This window comes from Plenodomus lingam, assembly GCF_022343315.1.
Source record: "Plenodomus lingam strain CAN1 chromosome Unknown contig_19, whole genome shotgun sequence".
Taxonomy (NCBI): Eukaryota; Fungi; Ascomycota; class Dothideomycetes; order Pleosporales; family Leptosphaeriaceae; genus Plenodomus; species Plenodomus lingam.
Genome location: NW_027093936.1, coordinates 1533886 through 1549940, shown reverse-complemented (window position 1 = coordinate 1549940; position 16055 = coordinate 1533886). Strand labels below are relative to the sequence as shown.

Genomic DNA, 16055 nt, shown 5'->3' with positions numbered 1-16055 from the left:
TAGTTGACGGACGCTCAGTGCAAAGCAGTGTCGCCTGCCCCCTATCCGCTAGAGGCTTTGTGAAATTCGCAAGGATGATGGGTGTGAGTCGAGTATTCGATACGCGCAACGGGTGGTAGCAGGCCTGGAATGACACGTGCGATCAGGTTGTGTTGAGGTCAAGTTGTGAGGGTGCTGGAAAGGGGTTTATATGGTGGCAAGGCGCCTACTCCAACACGCTTTCGTACTAGCGCGTTGGGTGCCTGCCCCCTGCCCCCTCCAGCATAACATGGTGTATGGTAGGTATCTAGCAGAACAAACAGAAAATAAGCACCACCTCAAGGCAACCACAGCCCACTGGAGGCTGCGATCAACGTAGTAGCATAGTACAGACTGTAGTATCACGAGGTTTTGCAGCCAATTCGATGCAATTTACATTGTCAAAGCTGTTGGTGTTCGTCAGATAGTAGCCGGCTTATACCACCATCATGCATATTTCCTGTCTATTCTGCGACGCTAGACAAGAGTTTCCCTCCCGTCTTCATGTCCTCTCGTCCCTCATGATGATAGGATTAGGTTCCTCATTCAAGTATACGCACATTTTCTTACACTAACCTACTTGATCCCTTCCTATACAAATACGACTGCACATCTTACAACACCTCGCCAACAATCTTGGCGGCTTCCTTGTATGTCTTGAGTAGCTTTTCACACTTATCGCGCTCCGTCTTGATCTGGTCGTCTTCATAAAGAAGTTCTTCAAAAAGTTCGTCCTTGTAGAGTGTGGAGACGAGTCGATTTTGTACTACATCTTTGGAGTGGTTGACTAGGAGGTGCATGATGGCCTTTGGTACTTGGTCTGCAGTGGTTTCGCGTACTATGTTAAAGTACGAGGAAATAAGGCGGCGGATGAGCTCGGTTTCCAGGGCCTCCCGTTCTGTGAGCGCGGGGGCAGCTTCGGGGGCGGATGGCTATGAGCAGTTAGTACATAGGTTGGCAGTAGCCTGAGAGTGAATCAAACTTACAAAGCCGCCCTCATGCGACTCACGGACGGGGCTCATGATGGTAGACTGAGCATCGTCGTCGTCATCATTGGGCATCATCTCCAGTACGTGAGTGGGTTGCCTGGTGTCACCTCTTCGAATACTTTGTGCGAAGCTAGGCTCGCTGTTCTGGCTGACATGTCGGCTTCCAGGCCTGTTGTCAAGCGCTGCTTGTGCTGCTTGTTGGGGTGTGGCTTGAGTACTGCCATCCTTGCCAAAGAAGTAGTTTAGGAAGCTGTCGCGTGTGGCAGAGTGTGGTGGTGATCGGTTGCGACTGTTGAGTGCACCAGCCATCGCGCTTTGAGAGCCGTTCATCATGCGTCCAACTGCTGGAGACATGCTGCGGCTATTCTGGTTTTGATGTTTCCGGAGAGGAAGTGCTTTCGACGTGCCATTCTCGACCTCTTCACCAACTTCCTCAGTAACCTCCCCATTTACCCCGTTGAGCTCCTTCTTTCTCCTTTGTGCTCGTCTCTTTTGCTCTTGCTCCATCGCAATCTTCTTTTCCCTCTGCTCTTTGTCGTTGATGACAGACGACATGGCGGCGGCGGCCCCAAGGAAGTTGGGGTGGTTTGTGTTGATGTAGGCCCTCTGGATATCGATCAATGAAGCTACATATGACGAGCAGGGTCCGAGTTGTTCGCGTAGGAGATCGGACACGACCTCGATCAGCTTTCCTTGTAAGCGGGGGTACCGTGTGAGCTCAGTAGAACCGCACGTGTGACAGATCTTAATGAGTTCCTCATAGACAAGCTCGACGCAACGCTGACTTGGAATTTCGAGAAGCTTGATCTGAGGCTTCACGAGAAGATCAAATGCTAGTTCGGGCACAAATAAACTAGCACGAGGGCCAGTAGAGTTTCGGATGGCTGTACGAATGTCCAATACAGAGAGGTTCGTAGTCGGGTCAACTTGCTCAAGCGAGTTGCCAAAGACAGAATTGAAAATGTAGTAGATGCGGGCACCACCGCACAGCTCCTTGGTCGAGATTTCGGTCGAGGTTCCGTCGATGGAGGCAATGAAGGATGAGGCAAAACGAGTCATGAGTTGGAGGATGAGCGAGCCTCGGTGTTCCTTGCCAGTGAACGTGACATCGCCATAGCTGGCAAGTTCTTGCTGGGTTTGCCCCATTAACGTATTCAGGCGTGCCTTGATATCCGGTAATCGTTCTCGGATGTGGGCCATGAGGGTCTGGTTGAGACTCTTGGCAAGGTATTGCGTACCACATCGACTGGCCATATTCCTGTATGCTGGATGTTGTCTGAAGAATTCTCGCTCCGCTCCCAACGCATCTGCAAGGGATTTGTTGCCCTGAATGTCTTGTTGTGATCGGTTGACAATACCAATGAAACCAAGCTTGAGAGGATAGACACGCCCAGACAGAATGTCCATGGCATTAGTTCCATGGTCCATGAGATCCAACTTGGTGAGGACACCAATTGTCCTCTTCCCCATAGGGTCTACATGGCGAGCCAACTTCAACGCTTCCGAGTTCACAAGATCGACATTTGCGGGAGAGACGGCGAGGATGACGCTGTTCGGCTTCGCAATGTACTCGGTAATGAGATTTCGAGTCTGCTTCTCAATATCGGTAGGCTGGTCGCCAATGGGGACCTGTACATATCAGCCATAGTCGTAGCATAAAAAAGATGGCCCACCAACCTTGGTCAGACCAGGCAAATCGACCAGTGTCAGGCTGAGAACATGTGGCGAGTAGATTTTGAGATTAATGGGCTGCCTGTTGATACCCTTGTTGTTTCCTGCTATCCTCGAGGTTTCGTTCTCGATCTCGCGTCGAACCTCGGCGAAGTCATAGAACTTTCGTCCTGGCACGTGGAGGAACTCGGCCCATTCCTGCTGTCCAGATACACTCGCTGGAGTGTGTGGTACGTGTACCTCTTCGTCTTCGTCTTCGTCGCGCTCACTGGGCAGGTTGATCAGTTGCAGAATGAGCGGTCGACGAGTGACGATGCCGTTTCCTCGGGGGAGAAAGTCTCTGCCCACGATGTTTTCCAGGACAGATGACTTTCCGGCTGATTGCGACCCTACGACCACCTATATACACCCGTCAGTACTGCCTGTAAATGCATGGTCATGATGTCGGGGCGAGACAAGACGGCCGACTTTTTTTCATGGGCGGTCTGTCCGCGTGAGTGGAGACGTACAATCTGCGGCAGGTCGAGGGAATCATTTCCAATCGTGTTGAAGACCAAGTCTTGGAGCCGGTTGACAATGTTGAGCAGCTCCTCGCCCAGGGCCGCCATAGCGCTGGCTGGTGTGTATGTGTGTGTGTATGAGTGTGGTGGTGGTCGTCTGCTCCTGACCACGCTTTCTCAAGCTAAACAACCCCGGCCCTTTTGGAATGTTGAGAGGACGGGGGAGCGTTTGGGCCGTTTTGCCACAACGCCGGGTGAATGTGCGATGGGTTTGGAGTGAGGACCGGTGGGTGCAGCGTGGCGGATGGCGAGCTGCGTTGGGGGTGTTGGGGGGGCACAGAGGCTTCGTGGTGGACTTAGCTGTCTTGCAGTTGTTGCGTCGTCATGGCGAAGGCCCTGACTTCATCTTCCAAGGTCGCGCGCATTGGGAAAGGCCTGGCACGTGATGGGACCCCACACATGCACCAAACATTCGCATCCACGCATCTCTCCTTGAATCTCAAGAAGCCCATGCCCCATGTCAATGCTGGCTCGTCGCATAATGGAGACAGCACACCGTCTGCAGCAGCCAGCCAGCACAACCATACCGCTACCGCCCCCTGTAGGAGTTTCATTCACACCCGCGGATTTAGGTATGATATCGTAGCATGGGAACTGCAAGCCTTCCCAGCCAGGGGCAAAGGACCGCACTTGCACGTGCAATGAAGGTAACACAGGACTCTACATACTATGTACATAGATGATACCTAGCACTGGACAAGCATCTGCATCAAACGTAGAGAGCATTGAACTGATTAGAATCTACTCTTATAATACATAGCTAAGCCCTGCCATGGACAAGCACCGCTTTCGACTCTCGAGTTCTGTGCCCATGAATGCTTGTCCAGGTACTCCCGCAACCTTACTGCTGCTCTTCTACTACCAGGCTTTGCAACTTGCATCCGCGCACGACGCATGCGGCTCTTCGCTTAATGCTCACCAACTCACCAACACCAGACCAGGGCTAGGATGCGTTGTCATCAAGGATGCGATTGAGTCATCTCTACCAGACCTGCACCGCCTGTTCAACGCCATCCATCCTACATGCCCGTCTTGCCGTCCTCCCCGCTCCCCAGCAGGTCGTCTACCTACTGTAAGTATGTAGGTAGGTTGGCTCGGGTAGCTACCGGTACGGTACGGAGCACTCGAGCGACAGCCAGGTACTACCACTTAGGTACCTACCTAGGTACATATCCGTCTACCTATCAGTCCCAGCTTACCAGGCTACCCCGATCAGCCTTATCTCTTTGTGCATACTAAGACGCGGCCACAAGCGACACCACCAAATTATAAACATCATTCCCCCTCAGCCCATATCTCCAGATTCTGGGAAGAGAGTCCGGTCTCGATGACTTTGCAGGCACTAGCTCAGTACATGTGAATTTGGTTCATGGGTAATCCTGAATGCCTATCATTCGGCTCTCCTTCCAAGGTGATAGGTAGGCGTGAATTGGCAGATACGCCGTCTTCGTAGTCGTACCCCATGACCAAGTATTTCCTTCCCGACAGAAGCCTATCGCACTGTGATAAGCTCTGTCATCAGGTCAATCGCCAAACAAAGGGGAGCAAGTGCAATCGTACCGCAAGGTACAAAGCCTAGCGTAGCCTCCTCTTTCTTTGATTTGCTTCTCCCTAATCGTGCCTCGACTTTGATTCGGGTCACAACCTGCTAAAATCCAACACCTACACACTTTTCCCGGCCATATCCTCATGGCCTCAGACTGTTTGCTCCTCACTAAAACCGAAGACTATCAAGACCAAAACGACATTACAGTTGGTACAATCAAGTGCACTGCTCCTATCCCATTTGGAGGCGAAGAACAATGGCTCTATATGCCAACCACCAAGAAGTTCGACCTCTCTCGGGGGTCGCAGCAGAAGATGGTCTTGGAATGCAACGTGGATGATCGCCACACAGGACTTATGATCGATGCCGGAACTTCTGTTCTGATTGTGGTCGATATGCAGAATTACTTTGTTCATCCTACATACCGCGATCATGCAGCTGGAATAGCCGCCATTCAGCCAACCTTGGAAGTGATTGAACGATGCCGCAAAGAGGGCATCCAGATTGCTTGGCTCAATTGGGGTATCACAGATGAAGACATCAAGGCCATGGCGCCCGCTATCCAACGAGGGTTCAGCAAGACCTTGGGCTGGCACGTTGGCCTCGGCGTCCAATTACCGGAAGACCAAGGTAGATGCCTGTTCAAGCGCACCTGGAATGCAGATCTCTACGACCCTTTCAAGGCCGTTGCCCTACCCGGTGACCTCTTCTTCGACAAGAGCCGAATGAGTGGTCTGTGGTCCACTCAGGAACCTCTCCATGAGTATCTTCGGGCCTCTGGCAAGCAAACGCTATTATTTGCTGGTGTCAACACGGATCAGTGCGTATTCGGCACGGTGTCTGATGCGTACTCGTACGGCTGGGACTGCGTTCTCCTCAAAGACTGCACTGGAACTATGACGGGCAGAGGCTCTCAGGAGCTCACCGAGTATCAAGTCTCTACAAACATGGGCTTCGTCACTACCAGCCGTGCCTTCTGCGACGCACGCATCAGCGAGCACTTTGAAGGATATTGAGCCTCTTGAAGCATGTACATGGTCTATTTGGCGTGATCTCTTCATATTGTTCAGCGTGTCTATTGGTGTACCCTAACGTGTCACTATGAATAATTTTTATATCAAATTCAAACTTCTCGTTGCTGGCTGCAGTTGGTGTCACCCAATCAGCATGATTGCCCCGAGTAGGTAGGCAATCGGATCGGAGATCTGCAAGAATGACGACATTGTGGAGGAAACCCCAACATACTATGAAGCATGTCGCACGACTACCATCATCACCTTGCAAGTACTGCAGATCAATCAACGAACTGAAAGAAGCACTTGCCTACTTTTCCAAAGTTTCTAGACACAAAGATTGTTTCAGTAACTTGTGACAAAGAATTAAAAGATGCATCTACACAAGACGGCTTTAGGTCTTGCCTGTCTATTGCACTGCTGCGGAACTGCTATCGCGTTACCCACAGAACAACAACCTCTAGGCCACCACAGTTGGGATAGTGTCCAAGCTGTTCGAGCCGAGTAAATCACTTGCATAGTATTTTGATCAAAGCAATCGTGACTGACCAACCCAGGCTGAAGAAGGCAGAGATTATCCCAACAGGCACGTCAGGCACAACCAGTCGATCTCTCCAAACCACTAACTGAACCACAGTGATTGATGATTTCTTACCAAGCCTCACACTCTCCGTAAGCTGGTCAAAGAAGAGTGCGAAACTAGGAAACACAATCAAGCCCAAGAAGCTACAGAACAAGCCAGACATTGTCTTGCACGGCATCACCAACACTGTGGCTGGCGACGACAAGGCGCAGAAGATGACCTATGTAATCACACTCACGGATCCGGATGCGCCATCTCGCGACAACCCCGAATGGAGCGAAATGTGCCACTGGATCGCCTCCAACGTGACCATCTCTCAGGAAACCTTGTCCATTCTGCCACTCCCAGAGTTTGGTCTCACGGAGCAGACAGCGTCGAAACAGGATGGAGGGCCGGATGATGTGGTCGAGTACAAGCCGCCTGGGCCGCCCAAGAAGACGGGCAAACACCGCTACGTGTTCTTGGCCTTTGCGCCGAAGAATAGGACGACGGAGCCGTTGCATCTGAGCAAGCCGAAAGATCGGCAGCATTGGGGTACTGGGATGGAGAGGGGAGGTGTGAGAGATTGGGCGGTCGAGAATGGCTTGTTTCCTGTTGCAGCGAATTTCATTTATGCGCAACATGAGAAACAGTAAGTGGGAAACCGTTGGTTGACTCATGTGAGGCTACCTCTTTTCTTGTCTCGGTACTACACAATTTTCACCTGAAGGGTTTCCGCTCATCTGAGCAAGGCACTACATTGTCGACCCTTTTTGATCATTGTATTTTTTTTTCACTGTGACAATAGCAGCAAACAGTTCGTTTCCGCCCAAGCAGCCCAGAAGCTTCAACATGCACTTGATGAATCATGTTACCTCCAGTACCTTGCTCTGTAAAGAACAAAGATCCACAATAGCAGTCACACTGCTGATCTCCTGTCGACTTGCCTGTAGATGCTCTTTGACCACTTCCTCCGTTCTCGTCTCGGCTTCCTGAGCTTTTTGGCCCCACGCACGGATGTCCTTGGAGCCGGCTGGTAGCATATGGCTCTCACCAGAAAGGCGAAGCAAGGCTTCTTCTATCTCTTGATCTGCAGATGTAATCTGATTCTGGATATAGACAGATTGCTGCAATAGTGCTCGATCGCTGTTCGCAGTCTGCGTAAGGTGCGGTAGATAGGGCATGAGCTTTGCAAAAGGCATGATGGGTTTTGATGCGTCTGGTTCCTTTTCAGCACCGGCTTTAGTATCACTGCTCTGATCATGACCGGATCCCTGAGTCGGCGGTGTTTGGTGTAGGCTCTCGTATGCTTCGAGGAGACTAGCCCGAGAAGATGTATACTTGTTGTATGCTTCTCGAATGCGGGTTTCAGCTGACGCCAGATCTAAGGGTGCTTCGGCCTCCTTCGTTGAACGTTTGATTGGCGAAGCATCTTCCAAAAAGATGGATTCCTCTTCAAGCTTGGCCAGCTCACCCTGTACCCAGTGGACAATTTCGTCTCTTGCCTGCCCCAATGCAATGACTTGGTGTTGTAGGCTAGGCGAAGCTTGTGACTGGCTTTGAGCCTTCGCTCTCGCATCTTGTGCACGCTCCATGCTGACCTTCGCCTCGAGTACCTCTTGCTTCAGCCTGAAGATATAACTCTGGTCGTCTGCAGTGCCAGCAAGATGCTCAATGCTTTCTGCTGGCAGATCTGGTTGCTCGCCAATTGCGTCTTTAATGGTAGCCCTCGGATCTGACAAGGTGCTCGGCGGTTTCGCGATTAAAAGCTTCTCTAAGCTGTCCTGTATGATCTGAAGTTCTGCAAAGCGTTTGCGTTGCCGGAGAAGCGACACATAGCTTTGGATGGCTTCATTGTCGTGAGGGGATTTTATTTGGATAGAACTATTGTCATTCTGTTGATTTTGAAGATCCTGGAGTGAAGTCTGTAATTCTCGATGCCGAGTACGTGCCTGGTTGTTTGCGCGCAGAGCTTGGAGATACTCAAAACGACGACCTTTCAGGCCTGGAGGAGTGGTGCTTGAGACTGAGAGATTGAATGGGATCTCATGATTGAGGTATTGATTCTGGGTCGCAGAGTTTACTGGTCTCAGGCTGGACGTCAGGTATTTTGATAACGTCCGTCGAATTCTCAGAGTGTCTTCGCGAGTGTTGACATAATCCGAGAGGGCGCGGTCTACGTCAGCAATTGGGCATGTTGTTTGGCTGGACATGGTAGGCGCAGGTATTCTTGTGCCCCTCGAACTGACAATCCCGACTACAATATCGACTCCTCGGCTGACCAGGGAGAGTAGGGCGAAGGAGATGCATAGAGTCGTGCTTTTAGAAAACCCGAGAACATGTGGAGATTGTGAGACGCCCAATCTACCTACCTGATTCAGTGGAGAAGAAATTGGGTTGAGTGCAAGCTGGGAGGCTTGGGAAGAAAGTGGTTAGCATGTGATCTTAGCGCTAATCACGAACTCACGTGACCAAAACGACCCGCCAGTTGGCTCCAGGCTTCCAGGGGCTGCCCAGCTGGGCTTCTGGGAAAACAACAGGTAGGACGGACGAGAGGGATTTCTCCGCCTGCAGGTTCATTCACATCTGTCGGATTGCTCTGGTAGAGTTTCGACGGGGTCTTTGATCGAAATGAGTCCATGAGATCGACGACAATGGGCCATGATGTGCTGCCGGGATTGTACTCTTGACTCGAGTCTCGACGTGTTCTTTTGCGCTTGCAAGCACACGGCGCAGTGATCATGGAAGATGATGTTTTGCTGTGTACCTTCTGTACATTGTACTGCCTACTGTACTACCTCTGCTCCGTTGGAGGTTGGAGCAGAATGCCCAAAATGGATGCCATGCACAAAAGGCTTCCGCTGTTCCCTACCGGTATTGCCTGTTTCGCAATGGTAAGACCATCCTCATGTGCCATGGGATGGAATCCATAGGGCACCAAGCTTGCCAGATGCCCAATTGCATAAACGTTTGGAAGTCAGCAGCTATGCTGAGCCTCGATTGACGGATCACGTTTGTGGCCTTTTGTCTCCAAATCGATCGTGATGTCTGATGTCTCCTTGGGTACCGGTGCAGATAGCTACAGTAGTTCTCCCCACTCTGCAACGCTGCAACGAGGCGAGATGCACATACGTAGTGGAAGAGTACCAGGTACCTTATCGGTACAGCAGTTCAGCATCCGCCATAGCACGTAGGTACATTGTATAAAAGCAGCCTACGATGCCATCGGCCCGAGTGAGGTGAGCTGTGGCAGCCCAGAGGAATGTGCCTTTGTACTATGCAGGGCTATGGCTCGCCTCTCTTTGCGCAGGTGCATCGTACTCTACACGGCTACTGTACAAACCCAATTTGTGTTTCTCCTCGCAAGAGCATGGCTTGGTGGGCTACCATGAGCCATCTTGCCACAAGGCAGTGCTGCGTTGGACTGACGGTGGGGCATGGCATGTCAACGAGACACGGTCGGTGACGCGACGAGGGACAACGCATCGCCTGTTGCAGGCCAATAAGAGGCAACAGAACAGGCGGGCCCGCGGGTGAGGCTGCGTGAATGCCGGGCCCCATATACTATATGTGTGTGTATACATGTATGTGTGTGTGTGTGTGTGTGTGTGTGTGTGTGTGAGGGTAATTCATCGTCAATGTGGTGCAGGCGAACAGGGAGTGCCATGAGGGCAAATGGGCAGCAGCAACAACAACAACAACAACAGGCGCCAGCAGTTGGCAGGCTTTCCATCCAGTAGAGTACACACATATACATGCTCTACCTACCTGCTTACCGTAGGGTTGATCTTGGCGAACAGGGATGAGGGCAGATAATCGATCCTCTATTGGAACTTATCTCGCTTCGTCGGACGTCCCAAAGGAGGGAGGGCCTGCCTTTTGGGGGAGGGGGGGGGAAGAAGGGAAAGCATGAGCACCCACTTCTCCTTTATCTCTAGCACATTGGGTAGTAAATGCTACAAGGCCCGTGGTTTTTCCCAGTGGAGCACCGCGCGACAACTGCCCTACACCCTACACTACACTACTCTATACTATACTATACTACACCACCTCCACCTCCACCTCCTCCTACCACTCTTTTGCGCACTCCCATTGAATCCTATCGAATACAGTAGTCCTGTCCCCTGTGTCAAACGCGCTACTGCCCTCGCCTCGCGCGCCTTCCCTCCCCCCCCCCCCCCTACAGCCTACACTGCCTATACACACACGGCGCCGCAACCCCAGACCCAAGTGAATCCGCCTTCGTCGCCCTGTTAGCGATCATCTTGCCCCCCTCCCCGGGCTCTGAGGCACCCCGCGCCAATTCGCTATGCCGTTCTTCAAGAACGTCTTCAAGTCCAAGGATGGCTCACGGGCGGGCTCCAAGGCCGGACACGACACTGAGCCCGTCGCACCGCCCAAGCCACGGTGGGAGGAGTCGTGGTCGCGCAAACAGGTCGCGCCCGAAGAAATACAAGAGCTGGTCCACGTCTGCACACAGGAAATGAAGTCACGGGGTAGGTCGCCGCCCGACAAACAAGACAACAAGGCTATCCATCCCCCCCCCTGACGTGCCATTACTGACAGCCTGTAGGACTGGATATGCCCTTGATGCTCCTTCCCTTCCGCCCCACCTCCGACGCCAGCGCCTCCCGCAACTTTGTGCGCAACTTCTTCAAGGCTGCATACGAGGGAACAGGCCAATACTCTGGCGAGGGCCTCGCCCAAGAGTTGCGCCTCACGGAGCCATTGGTATGCATCCGCCTCTGTAGAAAATCTCGCAGATCAGCCCATACTGACGTTGTCAGACACTTTGCAGTATCATGAAATGGTGTTGGAGTAGATTGCCAGGCGGCGTCGTTACTTGGGACGCCTACGAGCTGTTCCGTATTGGAGAGTCTGGTAGGTTGCTGGCGTCAATGCCTGAAAACCCCCTCATCGATTGCTGACGCCTCGCTCAGATTCAAACTTCGCCCGCCACGCCTTCGATACCTTTATTCCCATGAGCGTCGAGTCGGACGCGCGCAAGAACATCATTTTTGACTTTTTCGACTTGCTGTCCGCTGTAGCAGCGCGCGGAAAGAGCAATGGCATGGGTGGGAGGAAGCTGTCCCGCTTAGCAGGCTGGTGGGCATTCGAATTTGCCGAAGATGGCAAGGGCTTCGAAGGGGGATACCACACTTGGGAGAAGTGAGTATTGCAATGCAGCACATCGCAAAATGGCAACGAGATGTACTGACTAGCCTTCAGAGCCGCAGATGCTGCTAGCCATCTCTTCTTCGCCTATCTCCGTTCGCTCTCGCCAGACCTGAACCAGATTGGTGCCATCTCCACACTGCCTCGATCACTGCTAGCGCTTCTTTCCCAGACTGAATACCCACCACAAACCCCGGCGCTCATGAAGACCCGTACGACCAAGGTGGTTATGATTGTCGATTCCGTTTCGCCTACACCCTTTGCTCTGTTACGACGTGCGAAACACTTCGAGTACAGAGACGATGACGCTGCACTGCAGCAATTCTCTGCCTATGAAGATACCGTCAAGGCGTTAACGGATGAGTGTCGCAGAGTGCTCGAATGTATATCAACCGCCAACCAATCGGTTGTATCACCTGAAGCGCGGACACCAGATCCTTCCTGGTCTCGATTTGAAGACATGGGCTTCTCTGGACTGCTCGAGAGCGCCCCAGAAAACTCCAATGGCACGTCTCTCGGCGGTGGTACCCGTGAATTCTCTAATATGCGCCCTGGAGCACAATCCAAGACCAATGACTTTGGCCGTCCCACTACCCCGTCCTGGGCCGACTTCCTATCGTCTGGTTTTGCTGACGAGAACAATCACACTTCGCCCAATACTTTGTTGTTACCAACACAGAAGTTGCCGCCTCTGGGCGAGGTTGCGCGCGTACATAGCTCCCAATCGCACGTGCGAAATGGGATGATGGAGGCAGATCTAGAGCCCGGTGAGCTAGCAAGCATTGTTCAGTTTGACCTCGACGAGACTTTCTGGTGGGTCTGGATGACTAGTTTGGCTAGCGAAGAAACTACAGACCGAAAGGCAGCATTCGGAAGATGTGCTCTGATCGAAACTCGGATACCCGGCGCCAAATGGCTCGTGATGGAGGAACAGGTGAAAGGTGCCTCTCCAGGACCTGAGGAAGGGGCTTACATTGCGGAGAAGAAGTCAAAGTTTAGCTTCACAAGGCGTGGTCGTCTCGGACGGCGCAAGTCGACCGGAAAGAAGGCGACACCCAAAGAACCATACAACCGGACAACTGCGAATACGCCCATAAGCAAATCCAGTATCGCCCCCGATCAGCACGCGAGGATTCAAGCTGCCGCTGCCAGATTGGCACAGAATGATCGTGACCAGAAGGATGCAGCAAATCCTGTACAACGTCGAGGCCGCAATGACGACACAACCTCTGTCAAAACCAACAGTGTGCTGACACTCCAACCGCATCTTTTGAGTGAGGCAGGCCCAGCCATGAAATGGGACAAGAAATTTGGTGAGGCCGCAATGGACAAGGATGCCCTTCGCGCCCAGTATCTGGGAGACAACAGTGCTGGGAAAGGATTAGGGTCAAAAGACAATTCTCTATCTGCTGCTAACGGCCGTTCTTCCCCTTTGCCACCAGAGGTCGCAAACCGAGACCTACCAGCACTCCCCAAATCCGACGTGCATGCGTCCAGCACCCTCAGAGCTGGTTCGCGTTCTCCCGCTCCCATCTCTACCAACACACCTCCAAGTGAAGTGGCATCAGCAACCCGAGTACCTTGGCCGAATGATTCCCCAGCACCATCTCCATTACCCAAGGAAAAGTCAATTCCCATAACACGTCCGGTTGAGCAGACCGTTGCGGCTCCCATTGGAGAGAATTTTGGCCCGCAAAAGGAAACTGCAACACAACATCCAGCTCTACGAAAATCGGTTCCTGAAAGGAAGCCTGTTGTCGCCACCCAAACTACTGTGCGGGCCAGTGAAGAGCAGACTCGGGCGTCCGAAAAGAAGCTATCTCCCAACAAACTTAAGAAGAAGGAGGGAGGAGGCTTTCGCAAACTATTTGGGAGGAAAAAGACGGACGCGGCTGCGCCGACTTCCGTACCTGTAGCTGGGAAAGCTGTCAAGCCGGCACAGTATGAGAATGATCGTTACTCGCCTACACCTGATGTATCACGCAGTGCATCTCGCTTCGAGGATCATCAGGTCGCGATGGAGAACCCGTCCCCAAGATACAGCGTCGACCAAGCGGAGAATTTGAGAGCGCCTTCGCCGAGATATGAGCAGAGCACCGGTGCTTCTTCGATGGTGTTGCCAGAGCGACAAATGCCTCATCACGCCGCAGTTCCTGGTGCCCCCGCTACACAGCAGGAGATTGACCAAGCCTTTACGAGGTTTGATCAAGGACCAATGAACGACATGCCAGCCTTTGTTCCTGCCGATGATAATAGCGAAGACGACGCGGCTGCTGCACCCAGCGTTCCTCGCCGACAACTACATCACGGTGAGCAACGAGAGCCTGTGACGCCAACGCAATATGTCCCGCATCAAAGCGATGATATTTCCGAGGAATCGATCGAGATCACTCGACAGGTATCCCCTTCACAGGACCGATGGGCCCAAATTCGCAAGAATGCGGCCGAGCGTGCACAGAGGCGCAGCGAAGAACAAGTCCGTCGGAGCCGGAGTCAAAGCCAGAGCCAACGTACGGATGAAGGGGAAACAAGCGGCGAGGAGACTATCGAGAGTCGAGTTGCTCGTATCAAGGCTCGAGTTGCTGAACTGACGGGCAATGTTGATGGCCAGTCACCCGGAGCTGGTGCGGATAGGCGATGGTAGATTGCAGACAGGTAGGTAGGGCGTCCATCCGCTGCATGGTATGCTATGCCGAATGCTTACCGCCTTGTCAGATGTTGTAGAAGACTCGGGTCGCAGGCATACCCAGAGCTCCAGATACCCAAGCGTTGCACTTTTGTTTTCCCACATCTAATACCCGTCAGCGTGAACTCAGCACCTGACATCGGCTTGTTTGGTCTTGATTCAGTATTTTGATTTTGATTTTGGAAGCGGGTTGTGAAGTGGGGTGAAGAGGATAATATGTATTTGGTCGCTCGTATTGCTACATGGACAGGTGCAAGCTAGAGTAAGCCGTTGGGAGTTGATTTTGGGTGTAGGTGATTAGGCTGGGAGATGCGAGTTGATACATGAGAGATAATGTCAAGTTTGATGGTGTTTGCAATTGCGAATGTGACAAAACAGGGAGCAGGTGTGGAGAAGATGGCGTGGACTTTGGCAGCCCCCCTTTTGTTTCTCTCGTCTTTCCATACTCTGTACATGCGACACTTTTTGAGATTTGAAGGGCCTAGCAAGGAGATGGGCGCTAGTGAGAGTAGAGTAAGACGATAGGATGGGAACCGCAAAGTTGCTGTATATTCATACAAGCGCCAAGATGAACAGGAGGTCCAAGAGCCTGCATGTACCTATCGTCAGGAGATGGACATAGCGAGGAGAGGAGGAGGAGGAGGAGGAGGGTTGAACGAGGTTGGCAGATGACCAGAAATAGCAAGCGAAGCTTTGTGTACCTGCATGGATGGATGACCCTACCTAGTAGCTGTAAGGTGCGGTTGGTTGACTTGGCCAGATAGGTACCTAGGTAACAACATGGTATGTTTTGAGAGAGAGAGAGAGAGAGAGAGAGAGAGAGAGGCAGATTGAACTAAGAATAAGACTGGTACCTGCATAAGAGGGATGAGATGGGAGAGACTGGAATTAGAACAGCAAAAAGGGTTGCTGCTGTCAGGCTGGTGGGTGCCGTTGTGATGGTGGTGGGATGGCTAGTAGTGTGGCGCGAGTGCAGCCCGCGTGGCCAAGGGAATTAGGTAACAGGATTCCATGCTAGAGTAAGATGGCAGCAACCTGTCATTTGTGTGGACGAAAGAGGGGGGAGCAAGCAAGATTCAAGTGGATGGCCAGATGGGTACCCACCTGGCGGTTACTAGAGGGTGAGATGTGAGATGTTCGTCCATGTCCAAACCGTGCCGTACTGGTGCGTACGTGGAGGGATGCTCGTGCGAACAAGGGAGAGAGGAAAGAAAAGATTCAGTCTGCGTGTCTGGTCATCGAGTCTAGGTATCAGGTACGGCTATGCAGTCAAGGGTGCAACCATGGGCGAACGGGGTGCTGACTGCGCCATCCCTGCCACCCTTCCTGTATCATGTCGGAATCGTGGTCAGTGGTCACTGCAGGCCTCGTGGATCTTAGAGGGTTCGCAGGACGACGAGCTAAAAATATCGCGTTTCGGAACATGGAGGGGTTGGGAAGAGGCATACTTGGGTATCGCGCTAAGGATGCGTCGTGTGTGAGCCCTATTTCGACTTCATTCACCGTTGGCTTGTCGGCTGAAGGAAACGGCTGGAGAAAGAGGGGGGGGGGAAAGAGTGTTTAGGATGAATGTTGCGCCATGGTCATGGTCATGGTCTACAGATGACAAAGGGGGGGGGGAGAGAGATGTCTCCTGGCTGGTGGGGCGATGAGCCCAAGCATGAGCGTCGTCTGGGATAGAGTGAGTGCAGAAGGGTGAGTGTGCTTGGGGTGTGCGTGTGTGTGAGTGTGTGTGCGTGTGTGTGAGTGTGTGTGCGTGTGTGTGAGTGTGTGTGCGTGTGTGTGAGTGTGTGTGAGTGTGTGTGTGTGTGTGTGTGTGTGCGTGTTGTGGACAC

At 52.4% G+C, this 16055-nt stretch overlaps 8 protein-coding genes across 8 annotated transcripts; 6 read left to right on the top strand and 2 right to left on the bottom strand.

Annotated features, from left to right (window-relative positions):
- Window positions 1–161: 161 nt before the first annotated feature.
- IAQ61_004546 (uncharacterized protein) lies at window positions 162–3545 on the bottom strand. Its single transcript, XM_066096400.1, has 4 exons — window positions 3188–3545; window positions 2685–3077; window positions 1005–2636; window positions 162–950 (listed from the first exon to the last, which is right to left on the bottom strand). The coding sequence occupies exons 1-4, from the start codon at window positions 3284–3286 to the stop codon at window positions 633–635; spliced, it is 2442 nt and encodes an 813-aa protein (XP_065953718.1). The 5' UTR covers window positions 3287–3545; the 3' UTR covers window positions 162–632.
- A 17-nt stretch (window positions 3546–3562) lies between these two features.
- Window positions 3563–3883, top strand: IAQ61_004545 (uncharacterized protein; the record flags this gene model as incomplete). The annotated part of the gene is made up of 1 exon (XM_066096399.1): window positions 3563–3883. The coding sequence occupies one exon, from the start codon at window positions 3563–3565 to the stop codon at window positions 3881–3883; it is 321 nt and encodes a 106-aa protein (XP_065953717.1).
- A 127-nt stretch (window positions 3884–4010) lies between these two features.
- Window positions 4011–4322, top strand: IAQ61_004544 (uncharacterized protein; the record flags this gene model as incomplete). Its single annotated transcript, XM_066096398.1, has 1 exon — window positions 4011–4322. One exon carries the CDS (start codon window positions 4011–4013, stop codon window positions 4320–4322), a length of 312 nt encoding a protein of 103 aa, XP_065953716.1.
- Window positions 4323–4927: 605 nt separating this feature from the next.
- IAQ61_004543 (uncharacterized protein) lies at window positions 4928–5800 on the top strand (the record flags this gene model as incomplete). Its single annotated transcript, XM_003839143.1, has 1 exon — window positions 4928–5800. The coding sequence occupies one exon, from the start codon at window positions 4928–4930 to the stop codon at window positions 5798–5800; it is 873 nt and encodes a 290-aa protein (XP_003839191.1).
- A 370-nt stretch (window positions 5801–6170) lies between these two features.
- Window positions 6171–7015, top strand: IAQ61_004542 (uncharacterized protein; the record flags this gene model as incomplete). Its single annotated transcript, XM_066096397.1, has 2 exons — window positions 6171–6301; window positions 6457–7015. The coding sequence occupies 2 exons, from the start codon at window positions 6171–6173 to the stop codon at window positions 7013–7015; spliced, it is 690 nt and encodes a 229-aa protein (XP_065953715.1).
- Window positions 7016–7225: 210 nt separating this feature from the next.
- Window positions 7226–8798, bottom strand: IAQ61_004541 (uncharacterized protein; the record flags this gene model as incomplete). Its single annotated transcript, XM_066096396.1, has 2 exons — window positions 7226–8636; window positions 8728–8798. 2 exons carry the CDS (start codon window positions 8796–8798, stop codon window positions 7226–7228), a joined length of 1482 nt encoding a protein of 493 aa, XP_065953714.1.
- Window positions 8799–10668: 1870 nt separating this feature from the next.
- Window positions 10669–14178, top strand: IAQ61_004540 (uncharacterized protein; the record flags this gene model as incomplete). Its single annotated transcript, XM_066096395.1, has 5 exons — window positions 10669–10855; window positions 10933–11090; window positions 11147–11240; window positions 11300–11528; window positions 11589–14178. The coding sequence occupies 5 exons, from the start codon at window positions 10669–10671 to the stop codon at window positions 14176–14178; spliced, it is 3258 nt and encodes a 1085-aa protein (XP_065953713.1).
- A 1223-nt stretch (window positions 14179–15401) lies between these two features.
- On the top strand, window positions 15402–15701 carry IAQ61_004539 (uncharacterized protein; the record flags this gene model as incomplete). The annotated part of the gene is made up of 1 exon (XM_066096394.1): window positions 15402–15701. The coding sequence occupies one exon, from the start codon at window positions 15402–15404 to the stop codon at window positions 15699–15701; it is 300 nt and encodes a 99-aa protein (XP_065953712.1).
- Between the last annotated feature and the right edge of the window lie 354 nt (window positions 15702–16055).